The sequence below is a fragment of the Aulostomus chinensis genome, chromosome 19, assembly GCF_037954235.1.
Source record: "Aulostomus chinensis isolate RoL2024-O1b breed Wild chromosome 19, RoL_Achi_v1.0, whole genome shotgun sequence".
NCBI classification, from domain to species: domain Eukaryota; kingdom Metazoa; phylum Chordata; class Actinopteri; order Syngnathiformes; family Aulostomidae; genus Aulostomus; species Aulostomus chinensis.
In genome coordinates this window covers 22248335-22260396 of record NC_141338.1, presented here as the reverse complement: position 1 = coordinate 22260396, position 12062 = coordinate 22248335, and the positions used below count along the sequence as shown (strand labels likewise).

General features: G+C 44.8%; 1 protein-coding gene and 1 long non-coding RNA gene across 3 annotated transcripts in view; one reads left to right on the top strand and one right to left on the bottom strand.

Moving 5' to 3' along the window:
- Window positions 1–7717: 7717 nt before the first annotated feature.
- LOC147244410 (uncharacterized) lies at window positions 7718–10681 on the bottom strand. Its single transcript, XR_015110333.1, has 3 exons — window positions 10162–10681; window positions 8708–8747; window positions 7718–8053 (listed from the first exon to the last, which is right to left on the bottom strand). It is a non-coding gene; the product is annotated as an uncharacterized LOC147244410 (long non-coding RNA).
- slc12a2 (solute carrier family 12 member 2) overlaps window positions 9327–12062 on the top strand; it is a 68677-nt gene continuing 65941 nt past the window's right edge. The window contains exon 1 of one of the 2 annotated variants that reach the window (XM_086186884.1): window positions 9327–10290. In XM_086186884.1, the coding sequence (XP_086043010.1) occupies window positions 9715–10290 (576 nt within the window). In that variant the 5' untranslated portion in view covers window positions 9327–9714. The remainder of the gene's footprint in view (window positions 10291–12062) is intronic. The other variant, XM_086186883.1, reaches the window with a different exon arrangement.

Here is a 12062-nt window from a genome sequence, read left to right as displayed (position 1 = left end):
CGTAGCTTTCCAGCTCCTGTGACGTGTTCCAGGTGACACCAGCAGGGCTCACTTGCTGGGTTGGATGAGAACGTTGCCTCTTCAGAGATGTAGAATGAGAAACTACTGACTGATGATACAAATATGATAGTGCTGTTCCTCCATTCCTGCCAAAAATCCACATTTCATGTGTTGAATGTGACTCAAGACAACTTCTTCTATATTGTCTACATCGACCCTGAGCCTGAAATGAAAGCAGACAGAGAAAATGTGTCAGAACTTTTATATTATTAGAATGTTGTATTGTTTACACTATAATACACTCTATATTATTTAATTTATGCATTCCTTTGATTTAGGCTTCAATATTTTTGCTTTTAATTGAGCTATTTTTAACTTAGTTACTGTAGGATATTCAAAGGCTCTGGTCTTGGCGCCTTGTGACTTCTTTTTCCAAGCACACAAGTTGAACAAGCTTAGACCGTCTGTGTCTCCAGAAAAAAAGCTTTGGATTAATCAATAATTAACTAATTATGGAAAAAACTAGTCTTTCCGGTACTCCAACTTCCTCCCACTGTCCAAAGACATGCAAATGGGGACTTGGCTAATTGGATTCTCTAAATTGACTGAAGGTGTGACTGTGAGTGTGAATGTTGTCTGTCTCTATGTGTTGGCCCTGCCATGGACTGGCGACCCGTCCAGGGTGAAACCCGCCTCTCGCCTGAAAACCGCTGGGATAGGCTCCAGCCCCACCATGACCCTTAATCAGGATAAGCAGAAGAAAATGGATGGATGGATGGATGGAAAAAACTAGCAGGTCCTCATTCGGGCCTCATTCGGGCCTCAAAATGAGCTGCCAGCTTTTCTCCAGCTCCTCCACAGAGATTCGTCAAAAAAGAACAGCTGATCTGTGACTGTGAGCAAACATATATATGTCATCACACGTTTGCAAGCTTACATGGTATAAGTCAGGATTTAATGGTTACCTTGACACTGGCAGGTGGAGTATTGGTGTCAGTATCATGTTGACTGTTTATCCTCCCCAGATTTATTACCTATAGTCATGTATAAGCGACTGCTGAAAAATGGAAGTCACATATTAATCAAAGGGGCATAATATCCAGGCGGCACGGTGGTGCAGTGGTCAGCACTGTCGCCTCACAGCAAGAAGGTACCAGGTTCGAGTCCTGGCTCGGGCACGGGATCTTTCTGGGTGGAATTTGCATGTTCTCACTGTTCCTGTGTGGGTTCTCTCCAGGTACTCTGGCTTCTTCTCACTGTCCAAAGACATGCAATTGGATACTCTAAATTGACTGTTACGTATGAATGGGAGTGTGAATGGTTGTCTGTCTATATATGTTGGCCCTGCGATGTCCACCACCTCTTGCCCGTAGCCGCTGGGATAGGCTTAACAAGACCCATAACAAGAATAAGCAGAAGAAAATGGATGGATGGAAGTAATATCCATATAAGGAGGTGGAGGGACTCAATGCTTTATGACAGAACATGTATCATTGTGGCTGGTGTGTAGTGGATACCTTGCAGCTGCAGTGGGATCAAGCTGTTGATGTTTTGGTGATTGTTGGCTTCCTATTTTCATCAAAATTGTGCTAAATTTACCTTAAACCATGATCCTCAACCTAACCAACAACATATTGAAGGGTTCAGTTCAGGTTCAGTTCAGGTCTGCTCTGTTTGCATGTTCTCCTTGTGCTTCTGTGCATTTCGGCAGCTATCAAACACATGTACGTTAGGTTAATACTAAGAACAAAGAGCTTTATGGGTTGGAGGACTTGCATGTTTCAGTTATTGCATTAACTCCTGACATTAAAATGTGTTTTCTGTCTTTGGAATACAATCAGATAGTGCTTGATCACATGAAAGTAAAGCTGTAAAAACATCCAAGATAGACTGTGTGAGTCATACCACCAAACTACTTTGGAGGTAGTCAGGGACGCATCCTGACCACATTGAACAGAAGTGTACATATAAATGCCTCCAATCCTCCATCAGTTGCCATACATCAGTGATGTGGCAAGAGCAGTTCAAGGAGAAACAACTCAACACTGAGTTGGCTGGAGGGGGGTCATGCCCATGGCCGGCAACGTTTTTGAAGTGAAAGTTAACGCATACATAGGTTTGACACCCAGGCTTCATCTGTGAAGGCCCCCATGATGAGTCTCCCCCACCAGTTTTGACTGCATACCTGCATCTAGACTGCTCTCAGGAGTGTTCAGAAGTCCATTAACAGCACAGCTTCACAAATGGCGAGCATCTTTTCCTTTCTTTTTTCTTTTTTTTTTAACCAGCGCACATTTAGGGTAAAACAGATATTGATTAGAAGATGAGATATTTGGTTGATCGGGAAAGAGCCTAATCAGAGCTCAGTGTGGAACCAAGGGGGCATGTCAACACCAGTTGTAAATGTATATAGTTCAGCACCACCCAATTGCAATCTGATCACAAAAAATGCATTTTAATGTCAGGGGTAAAGAGAGCCCCAGGGTCTGCTAATGAAGCCCTCCTAGTACAGTTTGTTCTGTGTTCCATGATGTTCTATCTACTGTAAACCTCCAGTTGCACAAAACCCAGGATGCTGACACCACCCACCAGTGTGTTTGAATTTATTTGAAGATGATCCGAACAAGTTAGTGCTTTATATTTCACACTCCATCAGTAGGGGACAGTATGCTACATTTAAGAAACACCAATGGAAGCTTCTTTAGCCTGAGGACATCTAATGATTCGACATTTCATTTACATTCCAACTCCTACGGTCTCGAGATTGTTACTGCCAGAGGGACATTGTTGCCAAGTAGCCAAAACGTTGGCAGAATGAAGCTTCAGGTTGCAGGGGCTTGCTGACGTCTCTTGAGGGACAAAAAGGTTATAACGTGACCAGTTAGACTGGTGCAAACTTGTTCAGATTAAAACGATCTATTTACAAATGATTAAAATGTTTTCTCAATTATTCCAAAAGCATGACCCCTGCCAAATAAGGCACTCAGTATAAGCAGATTCATACTTAATAATTTGACATTTGTTTGGTTGGTAAAAAAAAGAAAAGAAAAAGTCTGTTTGTCTTACTGTTCAGTATCATGTTCTTTTACTTCAAAATGTTAATTAACATTTTCTTGTAAAGTGATCGAGAAAATCTCACTCTTCAGGATGAGTTCAGATTTCCTCTTAGAGGTTACATGTCCAACTGATCCAAATAGACCACATACTCGCACCACTGCATGAGAATGTGAGACACTCCACCCCCCCCATCCAAGTGAACGATATACTTGCACCCTTGCATGAGCATGACACAGCCCCCCACCCCTGCAACCTGTGCACCAGCAGTGCTTGCAAATAACTTGTCACCCCACACATGTCAGTCACATGTCCTGTTCAAGACCAGTGGGGGGAGGGAGAGGCTGCCCCCTCAATTACACCATCGACACACATGCACATTAAACAATACTCTATCTACATTATGCACTGTGGGTGTGTTTCTATGTTTTCCAGCTGACAACATTGATATATGTAATGTGTTTTCACCGATTGGTGCTCATTTCATTGCAACTAAATGGTATTTGACTTGTTTTTGTTTGCTGGGTCTGCAGGAGAAAACCGACACACGAGAATAAAAAAAACTCTCAGGACAAGAGAGAAACTTCACAACCCTACAGGATAAGGACCTCCTCGCTGTTAGGTGCCAGGTCAAACCACTGAGCCACACCCTTTTTTGGATTTCCTCAAAAATTTAAATACTGGTCATTACATTAAAGTATTATGTTGCTGATGCTGTGTCTGTGCTGGGAAGACCCATATGACATAAGACATCTGACATGCAGATGTGAGGGTTTTCATAAACAGGCCTCCATGCTACCTTTTTGTTTGGGTTCATTTGATATGGGCTGATATGTTGTACTGTACAAAGAAAAAGTGGGGAAAAGAGCAAAAGATGTTTTGCACAATGCAATTATCAAGCTTGCTCCTGGAGGTGTGGTGATGGACATGCTGCAGCTCTGTAGTCTTGTGCAAGACTAAGAAGTCTTGTGAGGGTGCGCATGTGGTTCAGTATGTAAGGGTCCCTCTATCCCAGTAATTTACCACAGCCCCATTAGTGCTTTTAATATTTCCTGTAATGGAGCTAATTCAGTTCTTGTATTTTGATGGAACTGCCCCTGCGACGGCTGTGGGCCTGAGGCCCGTGTGTCATTCACACTCATGTTGAAACGATGTCTCAGGAACACCTTGAACGAATTTCTTCAAATTCAGCGCAAACATCAACTGGGACTTGAGGATGAAATGAAAACATGTCAGGGGTCAAAGGTTAAGATCACCTCTCGTGATCTTGATATCTGAAGAATGCAGGGACAGTATATTTTCATAAATAGTGCAAGCATGCACTGGGACTCTACAGGCACAATAGGGTCTCAGGCACAACTTCACCATCTTCAGCATGAAGAATGAAAGAAAACTTGAAGTCAAAAAGCTCCAGCAACACTTGGTGGTGTATCTCACAACTTCATTAGACTGATGTAGTTTGGCTTGTGGCCTTGATCAGTGTCATCACTGAGAATGACCTGAAGAGATTTTCTGTTCACAGTTCAAAGGTCAAGGACACTATGACAGGCAAGATGACCTTGTGCAGTGCTTGTAGCTTCTGTGATGAGCCGGTGACTCTGTAAGAGCTCAGAGGGTCATCGCAGGGAGAAAATTTTGAAAATTGAGTAAAATATGATAAGTCATTAGATTTATGGTGTGTTGAAAGGGACACTCTAGACAGACGGAAGGTAGCGAAGACAGAAGATGGAGAAAGAGAATAGAGGAAAGAGACGATAGACCTCTGCTGTGTCTGAAGTATTCAGTTTGTCATTATCTTGTTTATGTTGTCAGTCAAATAAGCAAAACATAAGTGGTGATGCAATGTAATGGATGATTTGTGATGTTTAATCATTTGTCGTTCTTACAGGCAGAAAAAGCTGGTTGCATTCCCAGAGAGCGCAGTAGAGGCCAGTCGCAGTATAAGTATGTCACAGCAGCTGTTTCCAACTGTATTGACCTCCTGCTTCAGTGAGCAGCATTAAATGGATTAGTAGTCCTCTTGGCTAATGAGCAGGAGAAACTTTTCTGGGGGGTCTGACCTTCCACATTGCTGTGAAAAGATATGATAGAGCCTGTCCCAGTGTGATTATCAGCATGACATATTGCCGCAGTGCAGGCAGCCGTCCAAACAGGAAAGAAAACAGTCGACCTGATGGAGGATGTCAGGAAGCAGCATGAAGTCTTATTTCTGTCCTCTAAGGTTCAGCTCGTGGGTTAGATGAGCAATTAATGCGTTTCCTTGACAGTTCACACATTTCCTTTGTTACTCTGAGTGCTGCCCCTGGGGAGGGTGATGTCAGGCTGTCTGGCCATCTGTCAGTTAATTTGCTCTATGAGGGGCTGTGCATGCCACAGAGGGGCTGTGCACAATACACTCCTCCGGTGGGTCCCTATTAGAGATGTGTAGAAGAATGAAAGTCAGGAGCGACCAGGTCTTTGCTTGTAGGGTTCTGTTGCTCTGATCTGACCTGCAGCAGGAGATCATTGTCAAGCACTCTACTGAATACTGTAGCTTCTCCATTTACTCTCAGATGGGTTTGGCCTCGCAAAGAGAAGTTTGCCTCCAGGGCAGAACCAGCCAGAGAGCCTTTGTAATTGGCGGTTGATGTTGCGAAAGGTTGTGTTTTAACACGAAACATGACATTTCCCCAAACCTCGCCAATAGTGACAGAAAAAATTCCAATAATGCCAAAAACCTCGCTCAGGACCTCATCCCAAGTGTACTGGTTCTGATAACTAACCATTCACTTATTATTAGTCTCTGTTACTAGTTGTTCTACTCCACCAGATTTTAATAAGCTATAAGAAAGGGGTCGGAACTGATCAGACTGGGGGGAGTCAGTGAATGGAGGTGAAAGGACATCATGTGGAACCATCTCAGACCATCCCACAGGGAACATGGGAATGAACCAAGGCAGAGCTTTACAGTCCACATGACTTCTGAGGTGTCAGGCAGGAAGAAGTCAAACCAGAGAACTGGTCTCTTAAATAGATGTCTCTAGTCAGAACGGACCAGCCAGCACCTCAATACACTGAGACTGATTACAACCAGAACCCAGGTGAGAGACACGAGGCCGGTGCAACACACCAGGTAAACTAAAGTGAAGGAAACTTGGCAAGAAGTTAAATAACAAAAGAGACAAGAGTTAACAAAATCTGACAGAAAGCAGACACAAAGACTAAACATGAACACAAAGTACTCCACAGTTTAGCAGAAATGAAAGAGATCCACAAGAAGGAATAAACTGAAGTACACAGAGAAAACTAATTACAAAGTAAAAAAAAAACAATTTTAGTCACACAGAAAATTTGTCCAAGGGGAAGCCCCCATGTCTGACTTAGAAAACTCCTGATCGACTAATACTCAGACCAGATCCTCATCTGTGAGGGATTAATCCTAATGTCTTTCCTCTGAATGTCTCATGGAATGAATGACATCAAAACAATTTCCATGATCTCCTCTGTGTGGTTATCCTCTTCAGAGGATGGATCTAAGTGTGTTTGGTGATCCCTCACCTTTGTTATACTGACACCCCCATGTCCCCCAATGTCCACCTGATGGAAGAAGTGTCACCAAAAAATGAAGCTAACTGATTTTCCACACATCTTTGTTGATCACGGGATTCCTGTTGGTCTCTCGAGCACATGTCTCACACTCACTCAGCATGGAAGAGTATGAGGGCCACACATGAGAGGAAAAAAATGAGAGGAGGTCATTTTTCTCATCATGGACTTGGAGAAAAAAGTCTAACTGTCTAAAAAAGTCGAAATACAGTGTTGAGAATAAAGTCAACCCTTTGAGACTATAACAACCAGCACATGTGACTGCTTCTACTTCTAGCTCTTTTACCTCACAAACACACTAGTTATCAGTATCGGGACTTGAAGAGACTGAAGCGAAAAATGCGACCGTTCCGAAGGATAAACCACACAAGCTTATAAGAGAATTCAAGAGATTCAAGACATTCATCCAAGACACTATATGTCAACTTTATTCCTGACATCTCAAATTTTTTCTTCAAGAGTGGGATGAAAACAAATCTACCTCCTCTCAATTCTTTTCCTCATGGATGGCCCTTAGATTCTTCCGTACACCTAGAGATTGCTCAGTTTCACACTCGTTTTCACACGGCCACGCCCACCCCCACATTCACAAACAAACCTGCAAGAGAACTATTTATATTGTAAACAGCAGTATTGTCCCTGTGGCGGCATCATGCTGGAGGAAGAGTTGCATCATATAGAGTAGTATCAGTTTCATGCTCTCAACACTTCAGAGGACCCCCTGAGGAGAAGCCCACCCAGAGAGGTGGGACCCATCAGACGCTTCTCACACGTTAGAGAGGGTATTGCTGTTAATCACTGGTTCATTTTACAAACAGCTCATTTTGAAATAACTAGACCCCATCAGAGAAGCTAGATGTTGTGAAGGAGTCTGATGATGCATGCTGGATACGTCCCTCTCACACAACACACACACACACACACACACACACACACACACACACACACACAAACACGCACATGCACACACACACACACACACACACACACAAACACGTTGGTCCTCATCCACTCTGGAAAGTAACTGTCTCCCATTCAAATGTATATTTTCAGTAAATCAATGTTTATTCCTTGCAAAAATTTTGATTAAAGTAAATATTTTGAAGTTAATTTCTCTTCTTACATGATTAAACTGTGCAAAAGCTTGTTTGGGGCAAAACAACTGGCCATGTCTATGGGTGGGAAGCTCAATGAGGTTGTCCTGGTGGACAAACTGTGGCTCCAACTTAAGCAGCTCCAGCTGGACTGGGAAATCAATGTCAGCAGTCCACTTTGGTGGTTGGGGGCTGAGATTGGATGCCTGTTGGCCTTCCGATGCTGAGCTCAGGTGTGACGCAGTAATGACCATCCTTTAGACTGGTCTCCATCTCTTGGATCAAGTCCTTGGTCTGGCCTTAAGCCTGAGGATGGAGGTCTGAGGAGACATTAGCAGAGCCAGAAATTAAATTTAGAGTCCCAGTCACATGCTGAGTTCTTGGGTGATGACCTCAGTCATCCACAACTTCTTTGGTGCCATCTCAGAGACCCAGTACCACAATGGTGAGGATGGTCATCTCTCTGTGGGAGGTAGGGAAACCTGGGATGGATAGGCAAGAAACTGGTAGTGGACAAAGGAAACCATCAGGATGTGACTGTCATTCTTGTTCACACACACTGGACCGGTTGTCAAGTCCAGCTGAGCTGGGAATCATGTCTGGACCTTGAACATGAACTGTCTCCCTGGAATGTGAGCTGACCACAATCTCCCTCTCCCCTTCACTCCCAATGTGACATCAAGCTTTCTAAAGACGGTGGTCCCCTGGAGGACTGGGAGGAGATGAGAGGGGGGCCAATTATTGGCCGTGATGTCATTCAAACCTTAGTAGCATGTCAGTAGAGGTTCTCCAGGTCAGGGTAGCCTTCTAGATCAAAAACTACTCCCACTGTCAGGGGATATAACTGCATTATTTATACAGATAAGGAAATACTTGATAGGCCTGTTACACACTCTTTTTGTCCTTGGTATGAATGAAAATGACACTATAACTGATATTACTGCAACACAACCACAAATACTTTGAAAACATACCAGCAAGATTCCTGCTGCCCTGGGTCAGGAAAAGCACCAGCTGAAATGTAGAGCATATTATTCTGTTTTATTGTAACACAAAAGCAAAACTCATCTGTAAAGTAACTCTGATGCTGTAACAAAATGACAAATACACTTTGGTGTCTTTTATAGTTTTTTGTGTAATTTTGAGGTATTTAACCTATATTTTACATCTTGTGTGTGACAAACATTAATGTAGGCTTCTGTAATGTGAAACAGCTACATACAATGTGTTCCTGTTTCTTCGTGTTAGGAGAGGTGCCAAAATAAAACAATAAAACAAGCGTTTTAGATTCTACAAGACTACATTTCTTCCAAAAATATTCTCATTTGGTGTTTTCACACACACACACACACACACACACACACACACACACACACACACGCACGCACGCACACACACGCACGCACACACAAGGATGAAATGTTGCTGGTGCATTTAACACCTCCTTCTCGTCCCATTCTGTGATAACGTCACGGCAACTATTCGGGTATCGATATATCTTCTCGCGACATTACTCTCTCCTGAAATCGAGACGCGATGGTTGACATCTCGCGAGACTCCGGTCAGCAGAAGCCCACCCTTCAGTGATGCCGACTGCAGTGTGTATAATACGGTCGAGGGGAGCTCCGGGAGCCTAGGAGGAGCTGCGGCAAGGTCGACAACAGCATCCTGCCCCAACACCAGGAAGAGACCAGGTAGACCGCGTTGAGTGCGGTGGGTCCAAGCCACACAAAGTAAATAACGGATATTTTTTCATTCACTACTGCGGAGGAGGAGAGCGGCTGAAAGTTTCAGGCTGTAGCCTCATGTTCCGAGGCAGCTAACTGCTCCGTGCTACCGCTCTCCTAGCGCCTCCCGGACCAGGCGGAGCAGCGTGTCTGCCCTGCCAGAGAACGACCCTCCACCGCCTGACTCGGAGACACTCAACACTCCTACCAGATAGGATTTTCCTTACAGGCTTTTATTTTGTGTTGTTTGTGCCATGTCAGAACCAACGTCCGCGCCTTCGGCAGAGAGCGTCGCGACGGAGAATGATTTTCTAGCCCCTGATGCGGGGCAGAGGCCGCCCGGTCCGACGCCCAGCCAGAGCCGGTTCCAGGTGGACCTGGTGGCTGAGGCAGCCGCGGCCACCGAAGATAAGTCCCCGAGTTCCGACGCCTCCACTACTGTTCCATCAAGCGACAAGGCTACTCCCAGTGCTCCTCCAGACAGCGCCGATGCCGTGGTAGGCGGAGAGGAAGCCAAAGGACGTTTTCGGGTGGTGAACTTCGCCGATCCGAGTGGAGCAGGGTGCGCGGCCTCTCCGGAGGCAGCGCTGCCGAATGAGGGGCTGCAGAACGGTGACACGGTGATGAGCGAGACCAGCTTGCATTCATCCACAGGGGGCCAACATCACTATCATTATGACACTCACACGAACACATATTACCTGAGGACTTTTGGTCATAACACCATCGATGCCGTGCCCAACATCGATTTCTACCGCCAGACAGCAGCGCCGCTTGGGGAGAAACTCATTAGACCCACCCTGTCGGAGCTGCACGACGAGCTGGACAAGGTAAGCCGCCACACATGGCTCTAAGAGTGGGCACAAGGCAGACACGATGTTCCCGCTCAGACTATGATGCGTCAGCCTCGACGGTTTTGAGAAATAATGAATGACCTCCAGTGTCGCGCGCACACACACACACACACACACACGCACACACACACACACACACACACAGCAGTTCCACAGGATTGCATTCAGCGCCATGTGTTGTGCACAGATGTAGTCGGTGTGTTCACATGTGTAGGCGGAATCCGAATGTGCTGATTCTAGGTCACAAGCTGCTCCGTATTTTTGGAGCTCAGGGGGGTGCATCAGTCTCGCTGTCGTTTTGGTTTGTGTCACATGACTAATGAATATAGTCACGCTGTTGTACCCTCACTCACCATTATGTGTTGGTCACTATATGAGCAAACATATGTGGATGTATGTGATCATGTGCTGCTACAGTAGTCCATCAAGGCTCTTCCCTGGGCTCCCAAGCACTGCAGATTAGTTGTCAGGTCAAATTTCCTTCATCATTTGTGGCGTTCAGTTGGAGTTGTACTTCATGAAGGCTTGATGGAGTTTGAGGTCTGGGGTCTGTGAGGGATAACTGAGTCCCCAACTAAGAGGCCTAAGGACCCAGGTGCTATATAAGTATTGACAGTTTGGAAAAATGCATAATTTAAGTTTTTATCAAAGTTGGTACAATGCCGGTATTTAAAAGAAGAGTCTGGTGTTCAGTTGACACAGTCACTCACAAAAAGCAGATATCTCCATGTGCTGTTTGAAACAAAGCAATCCTGTGGTTACATTTGGTAACCTAGTAAATGAGGGTCATAAAATAATCGTCTTCAATTCAGCCAGAAAAATAAACAAAGTGACAGTGACATTGATCTATGTGGCTACAAAGGAACTCAGTAAAGTATTATGGTTGCACACAGTTATAGTACCACTGACGTGGAAGTCACGGTGAAGCCTGTCCGTATTTGTGGCTTAGCTGCCATATCAGAGCTTGAACTGTGTCTTTAGAGAATTGTATGAATCAGTGGACCTGGTATGGGAGCACTGTCCTGCAGAAACAGGAAATGCAGTATCACGAGCTGCTGCAGCAAAGTTGGAACACATGCTTAATGTACACTGGGGCCTTTAGGTTTCTGTAACAGGCTGTCCTCATACTTTTGGTTGCAGTTGGTAAATAATCATTCAGCCCTCCAAGGGGCCCTGAAGATCACAGAGGGGCACCCAGAGATCACAGAGCTTCAGATTTCTGCCTCCTCCAGCAGGCTTCTGTGTGATCCTGCCTACAAACACACTGCACTGCACTGGAGGTAGTTCTCATGTTGATGTCCATGTCCACATATTTTTAAAAACGCAGGCTGAAGATGTTCTTAAATGATTCACAACAGGATTCACACACGATTCAGTGGTTATACTCATTAGTTAGTAGGAGACTCAAACTTGGCTTCATCCTCACGCACATCCTTCGCCCAAGCCATTTGAGCAGTAACCTTCCAAACTGATTCGTCTCTCCTCTCTTCATGTTCATTGCTGTGAAATCATTTGCTGTGTGTGCGTGGTCAGAAGGACTCCGGGGTCACGGCAAAGTGTGACTGCTGAGGATTCTCAGCAATCAGTCCCTGAGGTGCCCTGATGCCAGATTTTTAAGCTCCATTTCTGCTGGAGAACATGTATCTGCCCCTGAGCAGCTTTTAATTGTCAAGTTTACATTTTGAAAAACTTCAAAGTTCCTGGCAGTTGCAGTAGCAGGCCAGCTACTACTTCATTGCCCTGATGAA